Genomic DNA, 24570 nt, shown 5'->3' on the forward strand with positions numbered 1-24570 from the left:
AGTATCAAATGACGAGGATGCCCATGGGACTAAAGACTAGTCCAGCTGCTTTTTCAAAAATGATGACTGTTGCAATGTCCGGCTTAACATATGAAAAATGCTTAATTTATTTGGACGATTTGGTAGTTTTTGGCAATTCATTAGAAAATCATACGAAAAATTTAATAGATGTATTTGCGAGATTACGTAAAGTAAATTTAAAACTTAATCCCCATAAATGTAACTTTTTGAGAAAAGAGATTTTGTATCTAGGACACACTATTTCCAGTGAAGGTATTTTGCCTGATCCAGAAAAAATTAAAGTTTTAAGTAAATGGCCAACTCCAAATAATTTGAAAGAGTTAATTAGATTTGTAGCGTTTGCAAATTATTATCGAAAGTTTATCAAAAATTTTGCAATGATTGCATACCCCCTTACGCAGTTAACTAAGAAAAATGCTAAGTTTATTTGGGATGAAAAATGTCAGTCCGCATTTACAAATTTAAAATCTTTAATTTCGTCGCCTCCAGTTCTCGAATATCCAAATTTTTCCGTAGATCATAAATTCATATTACAGACAGATGCTTCTCAATATTCACTAGGTGCCGTTTTGTGTAATTCCAATAGTAAACCGATTGCTTTCGCAAGTAGAAATTTAAATAAATCTGAACTTAACTATCCCACGATAGAGAAGGAGCTTTTGGCGATAGTGTGGGCAGTTAAGCATTTTCGCCCATATTTGTATGGTAGGCCGTTTATAATACAAACGGATCACAAGCCGTTAATATATTTATTCGAGATGAAAGATCCGTCAAGTCGACTTACAAAATTTAGACTTTTACTCGAGGATTATAATTTCACAGTAGAATATGTTAAGGGTTCTGAGAATATTGCAGCCGATGCGATGTCACGTTTACCAATTGCGTCGGATGACTTAAAAGCGATGCACGAGAGCATCATCACGGTTATGACGCGAGCTCAGTATAGGAAAGCTGCTCAAACTCAGACTCAGAGTTCTCCGAGTGCTATGGTACCTACTGACGATCGGCCTGCGCAACCGAGAGTCGTAGAAATTTATAGTAAACCGGGAATATCTGTTGAACTTAAATTTATTGACTATTGTAAATTGAGGAACTTACGCAAGTTAAAAGATATAGATATTGAAAATGATATATTTTGTTACTCGTCAAAAAGAATGTGTTTATATATAAATCCAGTCGCCCGATCACAACTGAGGCCAGCCACTTTTGTGAGGGAACTGAGAAGTTTTTGTGAAAAAATAAATGTGCACGAATTAATTTTTATACGATGTAAAAGTAAAATATATGACGAGTTTATAGAAAAGTTAGCTAACGAGATAAAGATACAAAAAGATTGGACCGGTCCGCGATTGTGTATTTTAAATGACGTAGAAATAATTGACGATAAAGACGACCAGAAGGTAATATTGAATGATTTTCATCTTCTTCCAACGAGTGGCCACGCTGGAATAAGACGAATGTATAAAAATATTAAAAAATATTACTTTTGGCCTGGTCTAGAGAATGACGTTAAAAAATTTATTAGTAAGTGCGATAAATGTCAAAAACAAAAACATAGCTCTCATCGTGTTAAGGAGCCAATGGTAATTACGACTACAGCTAATTCTGCTATGGAAAAAGTTTTTCTTGACGTTGTAGGACCTCTGGAGAAGGACGATTATAATTATTCGTATATTTTGACAATTCAATGCGAATTGAGTAAATACGTTGAGGCATATCCTATGTATACTAAAAGTTCAGAGGAAATAGCTAGGAACTTTGTCAATAATTTTATATTACGTTTTGGTATACCGGAAAATGTCGCTACTGATAGGGGTACTGAATTTTTATCATCAATTTTTTAGGAAACTTGTAAGTTATTACAGATAAATCGATTAAATTCCACAGCTTACCATCATCAAAGTATAGGATCGCTAGAAAATACTCATAAGAGTTTAGGAAATTATTTAAGGATACAAACACAAAATCATTCACGTCTATGGAGCCCATGGTTACCATTTTGGTGTTTTTCCTATAATACTTCTGTTCACACATCTACTAATTTTACACCATTTGAGTTAGTTTTTGGTAAAAAATGTAAAATTCCTTCTAATTTTACACAAAATTCTGTCGATCCTCTATACAGTGATAATTACATTTCAGAATTAAAATTTAGACTACAGACTACACAAAAAGAAGCTTATGAAAATTTATTACAAAATAAAATAACTAGAAAAGAAAAATATGATAAAAATTGTAACCCTATTACCTATAAGAAAAATGACTTAATTTTAATTAAAAACGAGACAGGTAATAAATTGCAGAGTATTTATAATGGACCATATGAGGTCATAGAAGACATTGAGCCAAACGTTAAGATATTAAAAAACGGAAAGATAGATATAGTTCATAAAAATAAGACTAAGCTATTTAGAAATTAATTTTTCATTTATTATGATTTAATATTACTTTCTATTGTTTAACAAAAGGTAATTTTTTTTTTCTTAAAATATTTTAAATGTATTATTATCATGTAAGTATCACATAGAAATTATGATTATATAAGCACGCATAAATTTTTTTATTTGTGTTTAGTTGATAAAAAAATTGTTTATGTTCAATTTTTTTTCTCCCCACGGGGAAGGTGTAGTATAGTAAGTATGTACCTAGTATAAGTAAGTGAATTACACTACAATAAAGTTAGTCTTAACCAAGTCGTCGAGTGTTTCATTTCACCTATCAGGGCCCATCCTCACAGGCGTGGGTTGGAATTCGGAAGTACAAAACGAAGAAATTGAGGACTTTTTTAGGAGGATTATAATGAGAATTCTTCAAGAAGACAACCAAGCCACGGTGACTGAGTTGTGAGCAGCATTTTTGTGAAGATTCTACGCAAGTTAAGTGCCCTTCCTATTTCCCTAATCATAACCTTATAAAACTAAGAAAGACAAAAAATCCTTAATTTATACATTTATCCAACTATACAAAAATAACAGTTGTTTGGCCGAACTGTTTCAGGTTTATTTTTTTGGTCTTTTTAGCTCGTAATCCATAATGGCAACATGTAGACACTTGAAACTTGAAATGACTAGTGAAATTTTCATAAAATCCTCAATTGTATGTGTACTTTAATATTACAATATAAAATGAAAATTAAAATAAATAAAAAGGGGGGCTCCCATACAAAAAAACACAATTTTTCCTTAATTTTTTTTCACACTAATTGTGTCGTATGCTATCGACAAGTGCCGTTTGTTTGTAAGCGCTCTAAAGACTAAAGTACTGGTCCGGTTTTAACAAATGAAGTGGCCATAGATAATTAATGATGCTGATAATGACATAAATCGTAATTATGTTTTTTTTTCCAAAATTTCCTATTTTTACTAGTCGGGTTATAACCCCGGACCGAAAAAGTTATAACTAATTCGACGTGTCTCTTTATATTCTGTTCAATGTCCTTTGAAAAACTCGTTTAGAAATGTATCTCGTCGCTGCGTCCCGACTCCCGTCGCAATGTGAACTGACCCTTTCGTAATTGTTAACAAGGGGGAAATGTCAGGTCGTAAAAAGTGTACCGTTGAGAATGTAAAGTGAAATGTTGCGACATTTAACAAATGATTAAATGATAACTGTAAAAAAGTAGGTATATTTATAGATCTAAAGGCAAAAAAAAGTATATTTCTAGCTCTAATATTTCTAAGGAAGCTACTAACCCTATCATGGTTAACGGACAAACATAAAGACAAAAGAAAAAATAGAATAGAAAAAGATGGAAATAAAAAGAAAAGTAGAAATAGTGTTCTCAGATCCGCCGACGCAGGTGGTGACACCAAAGCATTAAAGATCACGATTTACAAGCTAATAATTAAAAGTGCAAGACATTGATGTACAATATTATGTAGAGACGTCGCATGACCCATCGTTAAACTACAGAGAAGTTTAACCTAAGGGTCCATACAGACGGACCGCATTTCAACTGCAATGCAACCGCAAATTGCAGTTCAAGTGCAGTTTGAATTGACACGACTGCAATAGAACTGCAAACCAAACTGGATTGCACACCAACTGCAACTGAACTGCAATCCGACTGCGCGTTTGGTTGGCACTTGAACTGCAATTTGCGGTTGGATTGCAGTCGAAATGCGGTCCGTCTGTAGTATAGACCCTAACCCAACAGCTATGTTTCGGGTTACAATTTACAAAGATGACAGTAGGTACGACGAAGAAAACATCTTTCAGAAGTTTTATATGAAAATTAATTTACAGCAATAAACAACCACCTCAAAGTCTAACTTTAGGAGTGTATGGCAGTAGAAAGCAACTGTCAAAAATTTCCGGTAATGGAATACGAGATTCCTACAGTTATCCCGAAGAAAATAAGATAAAAAATTGGGTGTCATACCTTATCGAAATTCGAAGGTTAGTTTAGACCTAGGGTCACCTGATGGAAAGCAACTTCTGTCGCCCATGGATACTCGCAGCATCAGAAGAGCTGTAGGTGCGTTGTCGGCCTTTTCAGAGAGAATAGGGTAATAGGGGAGGGTAGGGATGGGAAGGGAAGAGAATAGGGGAAGGTAGGGAAGGGGGTAGGGGATTGGGCCTCCGGTAAACTCACTCACTCGGCGAAACACAGCGCAAGCGCTGTTTCACGCCGGTTTTCTGTGAGAACGTGGTATTTCTCCGGTCGAGCCGGCCCATTCGTGCCGCAGCATGGCTCTCCCACGTATAAAACTATAGGGGTCGTATTATACAGAAAGCCTTTCAGCTTTCATCAAATAACGTAAGTCTGGCTGTCGCTGGCTCTAACTCTAAGTACGACTATAACCTAATCAAGCCAGTATCTAATATACATATACCAAGTGGACAATTTCTTTGCGATTGCAACGTCCCTAAATATGGTACATCGATGTGTGCTGATAAGTCTCATCAAAGGGAAGTTTCCCTGTAATACCGCCCACTATCATTTGCATTCGCATACCTATTTGTGGGATCATTAGATATGTGTTTCTGGGACGTCAAATGTAGTTTACTAATGTCAAATAGCTTGAGTATAGAATGAGCTGAAATTAGTGGACCAATTTTGATGTTTCGCTAAAATATAGAGACCATGGGGACGGTAATGACGGTGGTCGATTTCATTGAAAGCCAGCAACGCAGGAATGTTTTTATAGTGCCCAAGTGTATGCGCAGTCCGAGAGCACTATTTCTCCCTTAACTCTCATTACTCAATTGGACTAACTGGACGACGAACTTTGAAGGAACATTTTTCCAAAGTGGTAATCGAAATCTCAACCTCTCAGTCAAAAGAGTCACGTTTAAAACCACTGGACCATGGAGGCTCATCGAAGAATGCAGAGAATCCACGGAAGTATAGACACATTACACGTGGGCTAATCTTCACTTACATAACGTAGATTACCTAGGTTATATAATATAGACATCTCATTATTTTGCTGATTGCTTTTTAATAGGACCAATGAAGTCTGTAAACATTTCAACTCTCTAGCTATAGCTGTTCAGTGAGATACATCCTGGAGACAGACAGCGAAGTCTTGGTCCCGTTTTTACCCTCTGGGTACGGAACCCTAAAAGAACCCTTAAGAACAACTTATAAGGGTAATTACTCATGTAGTTGCCCTTATAAGTAGTCTTCAATTTTTTTTATGAAATAAGGGGGCTAACGGGTCACCTGATGGAAAGCAACTTCTGTCGCCCATGGACACTCGCAGCATCAGAAGAGCTGCAGGTGCGTTGCCGGCCTTTTAAGAGGGAATAGGGTAATAGGGGAGGGTAAGGATGGAAAGGGAAGGGAATAGGGGAGGGTAGGGAAGGGAATAGGGTAGGGGATTGGGCCTCCGGTAAACTCACTCACTCACAGTAAGCGCTGTTACACGCCGGTTTACAGAAAACCGTCTGTGAGAACGACCACGTTCTCACAGAAAGCCGGCCCATTTGTGCCGAAGCATGGCTCTCCCACGTCTAAAATAGCTCTAATTATAGAGGAACATACCCCTCTGCTGGCACCAGCGGGGTTAAACGGTCACATTTAGCAATTCCTCTCAATCAATTCAGCAAATGAATTGTCAAAACTGTCAAATTGACAAATGTCAAATACGTACAAAAATACAGAAATGAATTGCAAGCAGAGTTGCATTTTGCGATTTTAGAAAAATGAATCACATTATGATTATTAAATCATGATTCTTCAAAGCGACCATTTTGCCCCGCTGATCACCATCATGCGGATTGCTCCGTTCCAATAACAAGTATACTTTCTGCCTCTCTCCTTGAATGGGGGGGACCTGTTGAAACGTTCGAATTTCGTACGAATCGATATCTCCCCATCAACGAAATTGGCACTAACACTCGATTGTGTCATACGCTTTACGGCCGCGTAAAACGCCAGTCCTGTTAATGAGGACGATCGTAATGTGACGTCATAAAAGGTTTTGAAACCCTCTGTACTGCACATTAGGCCACCGTATTAAAAGGATACACCAGGGGCGAGAGAAATCGAAAATAGGTATTCTCTCAATATAATTTCAAGTCTCCCACCGCAGAGCGCGATAGAGACAATACGACAAAAGTTCTAATAAAAGAACAGAAAATCTTCGATTCATTGTCCGCTGATTCCTTCTCCAAAACTTAACCGATTTAAGTATTTTTTTCATTAGGAATTAAAGCAAGGCTTGACCTGTGTTCCTATGTTTTATTTTTTTTGTATATTTTAGCCAGTTTTGTTTTCTGGGTGTTTAAACACAGAGGAAAATCTTGTCATTTTTTTGGGTTTTTGGACGTTCTTATCTTTTTTTAATAATGAAATTATGAAAAAAAAGAAAACATAGGAACATGCTAATAGTGGCCATAGACATTCAGGAAAAACAATTATAACTCAACCGGCATTATCCAGGCAGGAAACAGGGGACAGCGTTTAAGTATGGGAAAACGGCGGTGTGGAATCCTCTTAAGCCACAGACATAGATCAAGATAGATACCGCATGTCCCTCCATTTGTATGAAAACGAGCGTGCCACTTTTTTCCTACCTACTGTGAAGACCGACGATAAGAAACGTGTCCATTATCTAGGCCAACGTTTCTTTTCGAATTTCTACAGCTCAATACGATTCGTACGAGTCCGATTCCGATAGCAGACTAAATAACAGACTTTCGAAAGACGAGCATTGCTCGTCGTTTGGGAACGCGATATGGCACACGAAGGACTATCAGAGAAGTTGATTCCTATGCAAATCGGGGACCTAAGTAGTTTGGTTGCGTTACGTCAAACCCAGCTGACAGATCACAATTAACATTGAATTGACATATTCGACCAAATAACGTTGGTCTGTCAATTGCATAGGAATCAACTTCCTCGATGGTACATACACATGCGGCTATCTTGATCTATGTCTGTGTATTAAGCCAATTATAAAAAAAAAATACGCGTGACACTCGGGGACTACGGTAAAGCTGTTGCAATGCATTTTTTATCATCCCATGCAATTATAATTCGCATACGTCTATGCGTGAACACCGTGCCGAACTCTGGCAACTTGGAATGGGTGGTGTTAGGATTTTTCGTTACAGAATTTCTTGATTCAGTCGCCATAGCAATAGCTTAAAACGCATTGGAGCTGGCGCGCACTACGACTTTTTGCCGCGCGCTTATTTTAGCGACCTACACAAATTCAAATAAAATGACACTTTATGACATAGGCTATAGCTTATATTTTCTACCGACATTGGTCTAACAACCCATGCCGCCGCTGCTTTTCAGTAACGTAGAGTAAAATGAAACCTATAAGCCTATGTCATAAAGTGACATTTTATTTGAATTTTTGTAGGTCGGTAAAATAATCGCGCGGCAAAAAGTCGTAGTGCGCGCCAGCTCTGAGCTGGCGCGCGGCAGCATGGGTCACTAGACAAATGGTACTCGGTAGAAAATGAAATCTGTAGCCTAGTTCGTAAAGTAACATTTTATTTGAATTTTGGTCGGTCGGTAAAATAATCGCGCGACAAAAAGTCGTAGTGCGCGCTAGAGCATTGGGTCAACTTAGAGCTGGCGCGCACTACGACTTTTTGTCGCGCGATTATTATACCGACCGACCAAAATTCAAATAAAATGTCACTTTATGAAATAGGCTATAGGTTTCATTTTCTACCGACAATTGCCTATCGACCGATGCTGCCGCTGCTTGTCAATGGCATAGAGCAAAATGAAACCTATAGCTTACATCATAAAGTGGCGTTTCATTTGAATTTTTATAGGTCGGTAAAATAATCGCGCGACAGAATGTCGTAGTGCGCGCCAGCTCTTATTGCCAAGAGCCTTCCTGGCAATGAGCGTTGCTCCGTGCGTTGGTCCAATGAGTACAGCGGGCTTTATAAAGAAGCCTCCTAGGTTCAATGTTTTGTTGCGACTGTTGGTTTTATGATCGTGGGTTTGATTCCTGCATTGCTTGTGATCTCGCGGTCTAGCCGACAAACGGCTGCTTTCGGGCGGACGCAAATAAATAGAGCCTAATGGCGCATCCACATATGCCGCCGGGTTTGCCGCCGGCTTTCAGATTACCTTGCCACCGAAGCCGGCGGCACGTGTGCTTAGCCGGCGGCCGGGCCGCCGTCCGTGCTGCCGATATAAGCCGGCGGCATGTGTGGATACAGCATAAGGGGCTATTTCACCACTTCCTGATAAGTGTCGGATAGCCGATCCGTCCGTCAGATATGTTCTGGATAGCCTGTCCGGCACTTATCAGGAAGTGGTGTCTGGTGAAACAGGCCCTTAGTCTTCAATCCATTACATATTTCAAAGCGTGGCATTTGGTTTGATTTGGAGGAGGACCTCTAAACTTATTCCTGTGAAGAGTGTGGTCTCCATATTTGGCTAGGTATCCATTGTCCTAACAATAGACACGTAACACTATAAGCCTAACGCTTATCTGGGTAACGTATTTAAGGGACCATTATAATAATTCTATTCAACGTTTCAATGATACGGCGTTTTGTCTGTACACGGTGCCGCGGTGGCATACATGCGTAACCACATTCCCATACGGAGTGGGTGTGGGACAATGTACGCGGTGTGCAGACTGTACGATTCCAATTTCGCAACACAGCTCTGTGAGCACATTCTCGGCTATTGTTTCAGACGCCTTTTGTGTCCGACCTTATACGGTTATATGGTAGAGCTAAGGACAGATGAGCCATGCCATGTCTATTCATAGGCAACGTGTTTAAATGTTGCCTATTATAATATAATATACTACGTGGTAGAGCCATGCTTCGGCGCGAATGCGCCGGCTCGAGAGATACCCGAGAAATACCACGGGCTCACAGAAAACCGGCGTGAAACAGCGCTTGCGCTGTGTTTCACCGAGTGAGTGAGTTTACCGGAGGCCCAATCCCCTACCCTATTCCCTTTCCTACCCTTCCCTATTCCCTTCCTTAACCTCCCCTATTGCCTCTTAAAAGGCCGACAACGCACCTGCAGCTCTTCTGATGTTGCGAGTGTCCATGGGCGACGGAAGTTGCTTTTCATAGGTGACCCGTTTGCTCCTTTGCCCCCTTATTTCATTAAAAAAAATAGCATAATAATATTATGCTATATTTATGCCATGTCATATAGGTACTTTACCATATTATGATACTAGACGATTCCGTTACGTAAGAGTATGATTATAATAAATGATGCTAGTTGTGCCGGAATTATTTTATCACGCTAAAACTGCTACTCCACAGCTACTCACAATCAACGCTGACCATCGACAATCACAGACGAATAAGCGACTCTACACGTACTCAAGTCTGTATACTTATCTGTCGCGACTCGCGAGCCAATGATGCTGGATTTGGAGCTAACAGGACGTGTCTACCAATTTCCTGGTCTACAGCGACTTATCACACAATACGCTAGCGGCATACTTCCCAATTGGCGTGCTGACTCATTAGTTGAGTTGTCATTAAGAGTTAAGACGCCCTTGGATTAATTGGCGCCGGCTGATTTGGTGGAAGGAATATGTGTCATGAGATGGCACTCGCAATTTCGTTCTTCTCTCTTAAAGAAATGCGTACAATTTTGGGTTAAAAATGCTATGTCCTTTCTTGAGGTTCAAATTATATGTTACGTACTAAATTCAATCTAAATTGGTTCAGAGGTTGAAGCATAAATAGTAACATACAAACTGATAACCAATCCAGCGGTGGAATTATAGAGACTACAGACTAACAACGATCTTGTGCCACTTGAATGGCATTGTTAAGGGGATGCGAAACAGCTTTAAGGCTGCGTTACCGAATTGACCAATCACCATGCTCGAAATCTTCGCTGTCATTCCCCTGGAATAGCACGATTGGTCAATTCGGGCACCGCTAAGCTCCACTCCGCTCCGCTCCGCTTCAGTGGGAACGCAGCCTTAAGCTATTGCACAGCTTTTATCGCGGGCTTGGAGTGCGGCGACCGAATCAAGAAATTCCGTAACGAAAACAAACCTAACACCGCTCCTAACCTAACCTAAAGCCGCGTTGAAAGCGTTGAAAGAATCATCTAACGTCGTTTCAGTTGGGCAGACTTCGGTACGGTGTTTGTGTGATTGCGACTAGACGTGACAATTATAATTGCATAAGTTGATAGAAAATGCTATGCAATAGCTTTACCGCGGCAGTCCCCGAGTGCCACACGTATTTTTTCTTTGATTTTATTCACAGATGGACGTGAATTAACAACAGCTGCCTCTCAAGTGACGTTTTGCAAAATGGCGGTATCACTTCTTATTTTGACCAAAAGATCCTTATTTAGCTGTAATATAATATGGGGACACCGGTTTCGGTTTCATAAAAACCAGGCCAGCTACGCAGGAGTAATTTTATAGTGCCCAAGTGTGTGCGCAGTACACGAGAGCACTCTCTATTCCTTTACTCTCATAACCCAGTGGGACGGAAGACCGACACGACCGGCGAGAAATCAGGCGCAGGACCGACTTTTCACATGCCCATCCGATGCATGGATCATCTTACTTGTCACAGAATCAGGTACAGTGCAGGTATAGCCTGCATTGTCCTAACCAACCTTGGAAAAAACATGTTTCCAACGCGGGAATCGAACCCACGACCTCCGAGTCAAGAGCCACGCTCTTAACCACTGGACCACGGAGGCGTACTATTATTTATTATTATTTAGCTGTACTATTAGTTATTACTCAGTAAATTTATAACACTCGAAAGTCTACCGGCTTGTAACAAACAATAAACACTTATATTGTGCTCGTTTTCGTATCTCCCCCGAACACTCCTGTAAAATCCCTCTCTCGCGAACTTTAATTGCTTTAAAACGCCAGTGGGGTCTGGCCCCGTGAGGTGGTAACCCCCCCCAATCATCAGAGAGGGATGGATGATGGAAAGTTTTGGATAAAACATTGTTGGATTAGGATCGATGTACGTGTTGTAAGGCCAGGTTGACTTATGATGGACAAATAGGCGATTATGAACATGTCCCCTCGAACGAATGCCCCTCGCATTCGTCTACGATTGCCTATCGTAAATGCAATCAACCATGACCTTGGTCTACGATGGTCCAACGTAGAAATGTTTTTTGAAGTAAACCGAAGAGTTAAATTGGTTGGACAAAATGTTCAGACAGGAAATACTATTTCTTCTTTGTTGTGTTCAAACACACAAAATTATTTATGTGTTGGATAGTCCATTTATCGAGGAAGGTTTATGTTGAATAAAATCACGCGGCGACTAATAGGACCGAAGAACCAGTGGAATATGTGAAAAACCGGGAAAAATATTCATCTTTTTTTTTATGAAATAAGGGGGCAAACGAGCAAACATGTCACCTGATGGAAAGCAACTACCGTCGCCCATGGACACTCGCAGCATCAGAAGAGCTGCAGGTGCGTTGCCGGCCTTTTAAGAGGGAATAGGATAATAGGGGAGGGTGGGGATGGGAAGGGAAGGGAATAGGGGAGGGTAAGGAAGGGAATAGGGTAGGGGAATGGCCTCCGGTAAACTCACTCACTCGGCGAAACACAGCGCAAGCGCTGTTTCACGCCGGTTTTCTGTGAGAACGTGGCATTTCTCCGGTCGAGCCGGCCCGTTCGTGCCGGCTCGACGAGCATGGCTCTCCCACGTATAAATCTTTGTTATTATATTGTGTTGAGGCGGACGAAGTCGCGGACGACAGCTAATTAAATATAAAGAAAATAAATGACCATTAGCATTACCTGATTGCCTCGTCACTCACTCATCAACTTTAGACATAATATTGTAATTCTAACTACTGACTCGGGGTTATTTCAGGCCGTTCCGTCGGCCGGCACAATCGTGCCATTTGGCTTCCCGCTTCGATCACATATTTGATCGAAGGCTTCCCACGTTTTAGATCCCAATTCGTCTCTACCTATGTCTCTACGATTTCTCAGTCACCTACGTTTATTCACACTACGGTGTCTGTGTGTTAATTACAAGGGGAAAGCTCGTTAGAATTGATACTGTTGAGTGCTAAGTTTGGGAAACGTTTAATGCGTTAAATAATGAGAACTTAATTGTATAGGCCTCTTGGATATCGTTGCTAAGCTACGGCAACGCCGCGGGTCGGTTGACGGCGGAAACTCACGGGCGCTTTTCTCATATGATTCTCATACAAGTCACTGCACTTTTTTGGTAATTGTTTATATTTTTAGCACAATAAAAAGTAATGAGCCCAATTATTATTGATTGTGGACTTCGTAATGTTTCCGCAGACTTTTTCCGCGGAAAATCAGTAAGTACTTATCGAAAGCTATATTTACTTAAATATACTCGATCATGAAATATTCTTTCAAATTCATTGAATATGATTTTTTACTTTGTATTTATTTATTTGTAAGATCATCTTCTTAGTTATTATACTTATTACTAAAAACAGGTTGTTTACCTAATTACAAATTATAGAGCACAAACTAATTCCAAAGCAATCATGTTCATGAAGTCTTCGAAATCCATGATGATGGAGAACGAATCATCCGTGTAAAAGTAATACCACAGACCAGAGTAGGTAATCGACTGTACGACGTGAAAGTGGAGCTATGTATTGAATAATCTAAACAAATATATTTTCAGCAACTTTTCAACCATACATGCAAAATAAAAATGGAAAATGCAGATGTATTTCATTATCAAAGAAATTTTTTCTTTGATTTTTATGATTAATATGTAATATAATAAATTTACTAGATGACGCCCGTAACTCCGTTATGCCATAACTCTTGCACAACGGAGTAACCGCGCGGGATTCGGGAACCGTACATTTTCCCGAGACAAAAAGTATCCTATGTCCTGTGGCGTAAATATAGGGCTGGCAAAATGCCACGGGCCCTCGACCCAAATGGGCAAAAATTTTTAAGTACATAATAAACGTGACGATTTTTACTGATAGAGCCTCATCAATTTGCCACGGGCCCCGGATCTTATAGTTACGCCACTGTCTATGTCCTTTTTCGGGACTCTTAAGAATATATTATGGAGTTATCCATGCCAAATTTCAGCAAAATCTGTTCAGCAGTTTAGGCGTTAAGAGGTAACAGACAGACACACTTTCGCACTTATAATATTATAAATGCGAAAGTGAATTAGTAATAAATATTGAACCGACAATAGTTTTTTTCAATTACAATATATTATTATACATAAAACAATGGTATTAAAAGTAACTTGCATATTTTAGAAATATTCATGCGAGAGCATGATTAATAATCGGCATGTTGATTTCGATACGTTTCCCAATTCCGTCTCAGAAACGAATAAAACGTTAATTTACGAATGCGAGATTGGGATTTTTTGCACCCTACAACACAACAGTACCTCGTACCGCCCATATTTTCCTTATTCAGTGCACTTTTTAACGTTTTCAACGTGTTTTCATTTTAAACTAGTAAACCGTATTTCACAGCTGATCGCACTCTGACACCCACGTGTTGCCTGAATCTGCCACTCGCCGCGCCACTAGAGATATCCAAGAGGCCTATAGGCTAATGTTTAACATACCCAATACGATGGTAATTTAGTTTAATGACATAGGCTGCGTACGACTCTTAGATCGCTCGAAAAGTGGGAGAAGGAGAAGCCATGAAGATTGTCAGACTGGATTTATATGCGTCCGCGCGAACGAGCGGTTTGGCCGTTACACCGCAATCACAAGCAATTGTAATTAAGTACTTAAATGTATGTAAATGATGTATGTGAATATCGACAAATTGGCTCTCAAATTTTTTCTATCTCTCACGGTTGTAAAATGGCAGCCATTTTAGTTTTTCTCGGGCTTTCACACTAATCTGACCTACGTACTTCTCATGTAAATATCCTATGAAGATAATAAAGGTCTCATTTGCTAGATAAAGTTATGGACTACGCTAACACAGGCAGCATGTTATAATTTTCATGGAATTAAACATAGAAAAACCAAAATTTAAGAAAAAAAATGTGAATTTTTAAATTAATGGCTTTTTGTGAAAAATCTAGTCTATCTAATATATACAAGAATTGCTCGTTTAAAGATATAAGATACATAGTATCGCTTGAGAAATCGCGGCAACGAGCGGCCACGGGCGGCCGTAGACTTCTCAAGCGATACTATGTATTACAAGAATGAAAATAAAGTTTAAAATCATATGACGCAGAAAGTTCTCGCCTCGCCGCTGCCATTCCGGTGTAGCGCGGCCTCTACGGTTTAGCGGCCAAACCGGGCGTTCGCGCCGCCGCATATGAGTTCAGCCGTGTTTCTGCAAAAAGTATAGCTAGAGTAATATAATAATAATGTGTGTGTGTTCATGTGTTGTGACTTGTGAACTCGTGAAAATTCCGTGGTTATTATTGGTTGGTTACTTTACTAAGTACATAAGCTGCTGGCTACCTGCGGTGAAACACGGTTTTCCTTTAAACCAATAGCGCTAAACGTTAACGTGGGTTGTCGACGCGGAGAAAATGTATTTTGTTAATTCGTCTTGTGGCTTTGGCATTGGGTGACCTTTCCACGCTGGCCGTTGGACTAATCCTTTAGTTTTGACTTCTATGTTTGTATAAGAAATGCGCTAATACAAAATAATTTTATGACCTAGGTCCTGGGCTATAGGTTTCATTTTGCTCTAAGCCACTACAAAGCAGCGGCGGCATGGGTCGCTACACCAATGTCAGTAGAAAATGAAACCTATCGCCTGGGTCATAAAGTGGCATTTTATTTGAATTTTTGTTGGTCGCGGTCGCTCGCGGCAATGATCGGAAAGCCTCCTTTACAATTTAAATGCCTTTATTACCCCTTAACCACCCTTAATACATTAATAACGCCAATCAGCCGTTAAAACTTAACGCTGAAACAATAACAATTATCGCTAATTGTTAATATCAGTCCCGACTCATGGTGCAGGCGCTAGACGTGGTCACAGAATACATATTAGTTTAACAAACGTGGTTGAGTATCATGCAAAATCCGAGTGACTATGACCCATAAAGTTAATATTACCTAGCGGAATAGAGCAACAATCTCGAGCTGTCAAACGTAACTGAAATTAGTTTTCATCTGTGTGTAAAAATATGTGTACGTATACACTTACAGAAGCATGATTGAACATGATTTCTATGAGATTAAATTGTCAACGTGCGGCACGTGCCGACTGGACGTCAAAAAAAGAGTGCTGCTGTCATGTATCACACGTCTCTTTTTACCACGCAGTGTTACTGATAGTGACATCATCTGCTTACCTGCTACACACGCGCAAAGTTCAGTTGGTTCAGTTGCTCATTAATTCTTCTGTGTAGTCCATAGATAATACAATATATACCTATAGGAGTAGTCTGTGGTTGCTCGTATTATATGATATAATTAATATTATATAATTAAAAGCACTTAAATAATAATATAGGAATATCGCGTCCACAAATCCGTCGTCCATTTGAAAATGTATGTGAAACATGTCTGGCAGGTAAAACATACAAGTGTTCAAATGTGTGAGCAAAGTCTTCAAAGTCTTTGTTCAAACATTTGTCTGTGTCTGGCGCCGGCATAATGCTATGACCGGATTTTTAGGGTCAGCGTAGACAGAACGGAGTTAAGCGAAGAGAACTTATCTAACGCTCTTGAAAATAAACTTTAAAATTACTGAACTAAAAAGTATAAATGCTTGAACCTTACAAAAATGCTCGCGCCTCAAGGATATGCGCAGGTTCCTTATCGCACTTTAGTGTAATAATTTTAGTTTATTGTCACTTGACAATACCGTAAGTAAGACCCTTATGGATATTCAATAATCAATACATTGCGAAAAAGAGGATAAAATTGTCCGGCAAGATCCCACATTATTCTATGACCTTTACTAATAAATCCGCTGTAGGAATTCGGTACTCACATTTTGCATACTCACTTACGTCTAGCGCCCGGTCTATCAAGCCAATCTCGTTAAACGGCGTAATGTGTGCCGTTATTATTGTAATTGGATCATTATTGAATCGAATTATTGGGGTTTTGAAACGGTAAATTTAATGGGGATATACCATAGAAATGTAATACGGTATTTATACATATTATTATAAAACAAAGTCACTTTTTTCCCCTCATGTCCCTCTGTTCCCTTTAATCTTTGAAACTACGCAACTTATTTTGATTATTCTTTCAGTGTTAGATAGCCCATTTATCGAGGAAGTCTATAGGCTATATTTTATCACGTTAAGACTTATAGGAGCGAAGAAATAGAGGAAAATGTGGAAAAACGGGGAAAATTATTTGAAAGGGCTAATGGCGTTTGTGCACTACACGGAATTTTACCATCCGGCGCGGCGCGGCATCTCGATTTCCTACCTTATTTATTTGGCAAACGTGAAAGTTATAAACGCCGGACGGTAAAATTCCGTGTAGTGCACAAACGCCCTAATTTGAACGCGTTAATCTCAGAAACTACTGGTCCGATTTGAAAAATTATTTCAGTGTTAGATAGCCCATTTATCGAGGAAGGCTATAGGCTATATTTTATCACGCTAAGACTGATAGGAGCGAAGAAATAGAGGAAAATGTGGAAAAACCGAGGAAATTATTTGAAAGGGCTTATCTCGCGAACTACTGGAGCAATTTTTATGCTATTTGGCTCCGATAAGAAGTAGACCACGTGAAGGATCATAGGCCATCGATTTTAATCATTTTTTTCAGTGGCTATATATTTTATACCCGTGCGACGTCGGGGCGGGACGCTAGTAGAACAGTAATTTAAACAGGTCAAATCCATAAACTATAGTATTTTAGTAACAAAAAGATAAGGAAGGTATTAAAAAAATGTTTTGAAGAAACCATATAAAGTAAGTTTAAAAAATAACCTTAAACGTTTTTAAGTAACTAAAGTAGATTTGTTTCATTACCTACTTACTACATGTAGTAAGTAGGTAATGAAACAAATTACGGTATGTATACCGAGGGGTTAGTGCGAGTTTTATTCGATCCGACGTATCGAGCACGTTTACGCGAAATTATATGGGATCAAAGCAGTATCCACGTTAACCAGTAAATGGCGCTGCTTTGATTCCATATAAATTCGCGTTAACGTGCTCGATGCGTATGATCGTATAAAACTCGCACTAACCCCTCTGGTCGTTCGCTTAAGAGGGAGTAATTCTTTGGCCTAGTGTTACCTGTCTCCAATCTCCAAGAACGAATCTTGCGTGATGAATTACTTATTATCTGCGACGTGGCTAAACGTATTCCCATCTTCATTTTTTGTCCAACAAATCCACATTCTCACACCACTTTTCTCTTGTTTCCAGCACCCTGGTCCCGTGGAAACACTTTCGCGAGGAGCTGAACAACGTCCACCCGATATCGTCGGGGCTGGAGACGATGGCGCTGAAGACGACCATCGACCTCACGTGCAACGACTTCATCTCCAACTTCGAGTTCGATGTGTTCACCAGGTGAGGGAATTGGAAGGGGTTTTGAAGAATTCTGGAGGAGGAGTTTTGCCGTATAAAGTTGGCTAAACTTGGTGAGAAAAAGATGCAGGCATCATAAGGAGTTTAGATGCCTGATTTACAATGGGTTTGATTCGAGTGTTCACTAGGTGAGGGAACTGACAGGGGGTTTGGAGGGGTTTTAAACTTGGGGAGGGAAAGATTCAGGAATCACTAGGGCACGTGTTTTCCCAAACGCTACAGCAGAACACGCGCACATAACATATTCACCAGGTGAGGGACTGGCATCTCCAACTTTGAGTTTCTTATGATCACCAGGCGAGAGAACTGAGAGAGGTTTTTGTGGCGTGTTATTGTCAGGAGTTCAGGGGCATGATTCATAATGCGAGATTTGATCCAATAAACGATCTCCGCAGATAGTAATTGCATTGCATGAGTTATGAGCAAAAACGTACATGTTTTCAAATCCGGACGAAATGGCGATATCCCAACATGCGCTGGAAATTCGCAGCTGATAAAGTTAGAGAACAGTTAGCCTTTACTTGGAAAATAATTTTAAACCGCATATTATGCCAGATAGATTTGTGCTTCCTTTGAGAGATAAGCATCGTCCATAGAATTAGAGGTTCCCGCAAAGGCCTAAAATATCAAAGTTATACAGAAATCGAAAACAAAGGTCACAAGACTATCCTAGTTATTTGCACTTCCACTAACTCATTCCTTCACAATTCCAGGTTATTCCAACCCTGGAGCACTTTGCTCCGCAACTGGCAGCTGCTGGCGGTGACGCATCCAGGATACGTGGCGTTCCTCACGTACGATGAAGTCAAGGCTCGACTGCACAAGTATATACACAAGGCCGGGAGTTATGTGTTCAGGTTAGATTTTTGGATTCGATGCTGTTCTTGAAATATTTGCTGTGTAATTACTGAAAAGACAGGTGGTACCCACTTGGTACCATCTGTCCCGTTACCAGCTAATAAAGTGGCTCTTCAATTAATGTTTACCACTTATCCCTTAGAAAACCACCAAACATTTCGGAACTGCTGTAAAAGCATATGATGTGTCAAGCAGTCCTTGATAGGTGTGAGCAATGTAAAATTTTGTCTTGCAAAGAGAGGATTTGCCTTACTTCTCCTCCTCCTGAACCTGATGTCTGGTAAGCCAGAGATCAGGTTTCAATACTGCTGCTTACTCTATTTCTGATTACTGTCAGCAAAAATTACCACCAAGGTTAGGCAAATGCCTTTTTTAAGACATTGCTTATGGTACCTTTCACAATTTGATACTATCCAATGCAGATTAAATTCCTGGTAACTTATTTTTTTAGATTATCATGAACTTAAAAAACCTGATAAGCAAAGACGCCAGGAAGATGGCACCAATGCCTTTAAGACTTAACATCAAATACTCCTTGGAACTTCTCATTTATTGCCTTATCCCCATTAATGCCTGAATCACACCTACCGAATAGATGGGGAGACTGTGGTCACGGCTAAGCAAGCACACAAACACGATATGTTTTGTATGAATGTGCTGGGCCGAGGGCACACTCTCGCCCCTCTACTCGGTAGGTGTGATCATGGCATAAATGATTCCATGCGTTTAACACTTTTTTCATTCACATTTCAGGTTATCCTGCACCCGGCTAGGCCAGTGGGCGATCGGCTACGTGACTGTAGACGGGGAGATACTACAGACCATTCCGCAGAACAAGAGCCTAGTCCAGGCGCTGTTGGACGGGTATAGAGAGGGATTGTGAGTATTGAGTGTTTGTATGGTTGTCGCTGAATAGGGACCTTTACTGTCGCCCAACCTCGGATTTATAAATAGGCCGTATAGGCCGCGGCCTACAAGCGGCAGCTTCTATAAGGGGCCGGCAGTCATAAAAAATAAATTCGGCAAGTCCTCTCGTAACTTTGATGAACATGAACTTCATTGCTTATGGACACAATTTTGACGTTGAAGTTTTTTTAAAGTCAATTTCAAGTATATAATATAAACGTCAAATTAATGACATTACAGCTTTTTAAAGCGGCTGCGTCCGCGTGGATAAGGTATTAGGAATATCTTATCTACGCGGACGCAGCCGCTTACAGCAGCGGGAACCGTACGTTTTCCGGCAGAAAAAGAAGCCTATACAGTCCTTCATCGTGATCTGCTCTTTAACGGTGCTCATATTGGCAGTGTCGCGATTCGAACCATCCAGAAATTAGTGCGTTCTAAAAAACTCTTGAACATTATTATATAAGTGCTAGCTGTCCCAGCAAACTTTGTTTTGCCATATAAAGTATTTCGCTCGTATTATTTTATTGAAGTGACTAAATATGTATGGCACCATGGCAACGTCCATCGCTATACCGCACTCAGTCGTCATAATAATAATAATAACGTTTATTTGCAAAAACATGGTAATGACAATATTAGATGGTACAATTTGAAATAGAGCTCATGTTTTGTCGGATACATCTCGACGTGCAAATATTGTGAAAATAAAAGTTAAGTACATCAACAAGTCAGTCTCGAGTTGTAATAATTTACTATTATTTATTCAACAAATGCACTTATCAATATAAAAAGTATATGTCCGATTTTCAACCCTAGCCGATATGCTCGCTAAGATTCACGAAAATCGGTCGAGCCGTTTCAGAGGTGTTCAACCACGCACCCTGTGACACGAGATTTTTATATATTAAGATAGATGAGTATATTAACATTATCTCCTTATACTTTTCAGCTACCTGTACCCCGACGGTCGCGACGTGAACCCCGACCTCAGCAGCGCCATAATATCGCCGGCGGAAGACCATATAACGGTCACACAGGAGCAGTACGAGCTGTATTGTGAGATGGGTACGTAATTTGGTCGGATTATGTCAAGCAAATAGCTTGATATATAATAATAATGACGTCACGTTAAAATTGCTATAGCGCCCTCTAAGCAACACAAAGTGAAATAAAAATATTGATTCTGTCGTGTATCAAATGAAAGATTGATATAACCACAGGAGACATAAGATGTTAATATTATGGATCATTACGTAGTCTAATTACAGTTTAACTTATTACTCGTTATCTGATTGCAGGCAGCACGTTCCAGCTATGTAAGATCTGCGCGGAAAACGACAAGGACATACGGATAGAGCCGTGCGGACATCTACTGTGTACGCCGTGTCTCACTGCCTGGCAGATTGTGAGTATTCAGTTACGCAGGAGTAGTTTTTATAGTGCCTAAGTGTGTGCGCAGTACTCGGGGCACTCTCAATTCCTTTACTCTCATTACCCAGTGGGAAGACCCATGGATCATCTTGACCCATGGATCATCTTACTTGTCAGACAATCAGGTGATCAGCCTGCATTGTCCTAACCATTATTACTATTTGTATGATACTAAAGTACTTACTATCAGAGAAGTTGATTTCTGGGCAGATGGGGGGCGTACGTAGTTTGGTCGCGTTACGTCAAACCCAGCCGACAAATCACAATTAACATTGAATTGACATGATCCGACCAAATGACGTGGGTCCCTCATCTGCCTATAGCTCGTCACAGACAGAGCAGGTAATGTATATTAATGTACATTACATCCCGGGATGTATATCTTTACATCTTATATCTTTAAACGAGCAATATATATATATATATATATATAGGGGGTTTCGGGGGCGATAAATCGATCTAGCTAGGTCGATTTATCGCCCCCGATAGCTAGGTCGGTCAAACAGCTAGTTATATTAATCTATCACACACAACAGGTGATGTAATGTATCTTTCCCTACATTTCAATGCTAAACGCCCCGCTTGACGCACACTTCAGCTGCTAAAGTGTTATACATGCTGTTCTTATTTTTAATTTTGGAATACTATGGCCTTTCGAGTTACTTGCTATTAGATTCACTAGATAGTTCATCAGAAGATGATTCGGATTGTAATTTTGATGCGCGCATTGTTACATATTGTGCCAAAAACAGAACGATGTGGATTGAAGATATTTGATTGAAAATATAGGCTCTGGGGAACAGACTGCCTGCAGTACCTGCTGTGAAGTGCTGTGCTAAGGTGGCAAGTGGCAACACTGTGTGTATCTGTCTATCATACACATATAATATAATCACAGAAATTTTTGAACACCCTATGAAGAGAATAGATGTATCGTAATAATATACAGAAATATATTAAGATATATTGAGATGTATTTAGATGTATATGTTATAAATGCATATTTCATATAGCTCAGTATCTTAAGATACGAAGATGTAAAAATATACATTATAGCTGCTGTGTGTGGTATTTTTCTATAGAAAGATGTATTGAGATGTATCGAGATGTATCATCTATACTTATAAAATTACATGTCCTAACTGACTGACTGACTGACTGATTCATCATCGCTGAGCAAAAACTGTAAAAGTTACAGTCACGAAATTTGGTGAGTAGGGTTGTTTTATTAAGTAGACACCCACTAAGGAAAGGAATTTTGAAAATTTTACTCCGAAGGGGGTGAAATAAGGGTTGAAAGTTTTAATGAAAGTCCGTCATTTCTTGAGTTAGAAACATGAAACTTTATTTTTGTGCTACTGATTAAAAATGAATGGATACGTATTTAAGTGTTTCTGGTAATTCTACCCCCAAGCGGGTGAAATTGGGGTAGAAAGTTTCAATGAAAGTCCGTCATTTCTTGAGTTAGAAACATGAAAGTTTATTGACGTTTGCGTTTGACGTTTGCTTAAATAGGGTCCGTTTTCTACCCTCTGTATAAGGAACCACAAAAACAAAAAGGAGAAAACAATCCATCTTTGTTATTATACTATGTTAACGCGGATGAAGTCGGGGCACCAGCTAGTGCTATTATATACATCTTTACATTACCTGCTCTGTGTGTGACAAGCTTAAGAATCAACATTTTTGATAGCACATAATATAACATATCATTGAAATAATCCGTCTGTCTGTAATTTTTCAGGACTCTGAGGGACAGGGGTGTCCGTTCTGTCGCGCGGAGATAAAGGGGACTGAGCAAGTCGTCGTCGACGCCTTCGTGCCGCCGAGGCCGCATAATACTGAAGTCAAGTTAGTATTATCTTTGCCATGATCGCACCTAACGAGTAGAGTGGCTGAAGAAAACACGACGTCCAGTCGCACGCACACAAACACCGTGCCGAAGTCTGGCAACGCCACACCGCTTTGGCGGTCGGAGTGGGAGTGTTAGTTTTCTTTCGTCACGGAATTTCTTGATCCGATCGCCGCGCTCAAAGCCCGCTATAAAAACTATACAATAGCTTAAAGCTATATCAAAATCGGTTTACCCGTTTGGATAGACACACCGCCATATTATTTTAACTGTTTATAATATGTTACAGAGTAACAAACACGAAGACAGCCGTGAAGGCAGTGTCGTCGAATTCCTCAGGATCGTCTGGGTCCTCTGGATGTAATGGATCTAGTGAGTATACTTACTAATATTATTATAAATGCGAAAGTTTGTCTTGTCTGTCTTAACAATCTGTCTTAAAAATCTCCAGGTGCGAGTTGGACTCGCGCACGAAGGGTTCCGTACCACAATAGAGCAAAAACAGGCTGAATATTGTGTTTTTTGTATGGGAGCCCCCCTTAATTACTTAATTTATTTAAATTTTATAATAAATTATTAAATATTAAACTACAAACAAAACTGAGTATTTCGTGGATATTTCAAGTGCCTATGTGTTGCAGTTATTGATATACAGCAAAAAATCACGTTCGTTATATGGGAGCCCCATTAAATATTTAATTTATTTTATTTTTAGTATAAATTGTTGAGCGGCAACAGATATACATAATCTGTGAAAATTTCAGAAGTCTAGCTATAGCGGTTCTTGAGTTACAGCCTGGAGACAAACGGACAGACATCGATAAGTAATAGGGTCCCATTTTTACTCTTTGGGTACGGAACCCTTAAAAAAGCGAGCTTCTTTTTCAATTTTTCAGTGACAACGGACTCTTTGGCCACTATAGTGATCATTCACTGTAAACTTATCACAAATAGACTAATATTATTTCTAAATACCCCAATTCATATAATTTCAGGTACAGAAATGTCTATAAACAACGCGAACGGCTGGTCGACGAGGAACACAACATTCAACGGACTGACGGACGACATTGATGATTCAGAGGTAGGTTGTCATGTCTGTAACATGAAGTTAATATACCTAGCGGAATAGAGCAACAATCTCGAGCTGTCAAACGAAACCGAAATTGGTTTACGTCTGTTTGTAAAAATATGTGTACGTATACACTTACACAAGCATGACTGAACATTAATTCTATGAGATTAAATTGTCAACGTGCGGCCCGTGCCGACTGGACGTCAAAAAAGGAGTTCTGCTGTCATGTCTCACACGTCTCTTTTTACCACGCAGTGTTACTGATAGTGGCATCTCTCTTGCTCAAGCCTTTGTTTCTCTATTCCGCTAGGTATATTAACTTTATGGTCTGTAAAGATATCGACGCCCCTAAGCAATAACCCATAATCATAATTATAATCATAATATTTATTTGCTCAAAAACATGGTTACATGGGTTGTTACAGTGCGGCATGTTTTGCTATGACAATAGCGTGCAAAATTGAAAAAGAAACATAGTTCAACCCAGTAATCGCAAAACTCA

General features: G+C 39.7%; 1 protein-coding gene across 3 annotated transcripts in view; it reads left to right on the forward strand.

Annotated features, from left to right (window-relative positions):
* The window catches only part of LOC121738099 (E3 ubiquitin-protein ligase CBL), an 85498-nt gene that overhangs the window by 51008 nt on the left and 9920 nt on the right, over positions 1-24570 (forward strand). For all 3 annotated transcript variants that reach the window (XM_042129939.1, XM_042129940.1, XM_042129942.1), the window contains exons 2-9: positions 17779-17925; positions 18657-18800; positions 19555-19680; positions 20660-20775; positions 21009-21115; positions 22886-22992; positions 23283-23365; positions 23989-24077. In XM_042129939.1, coding sequence (XP_041985873.1) covers positions 17779-17925; positions 18657-18800; positions 19555-19680; positions 20660-20775; positions 21009-21115; positions 22886-22992; positions 23283-23365; positions 23989-24077 — 919 coding nt within the window. The remainder of the gene's footprint in view (positions 1-17778; positions 17926-18656; positions 18801-19554; positions 19681-20659; positions 20776-21008; positions 21116-22885; positions 22993-23282; positions 23366-23988; positions 24078-24570) is intronic.

Source organism: Aricia agestis, chromosome 22 (assembly GCF_905147365.1).
Source record: "Aricia agestis chromosome 22, ilAriAges1.1, whole genome shotgun sequence".
Taxonomy (NCBI): Eukaryota; Metazoa; Arthropoda; class Insecta; order Lepidoptera; family Lycaenidae; genus Aricia; species Aricia agestis.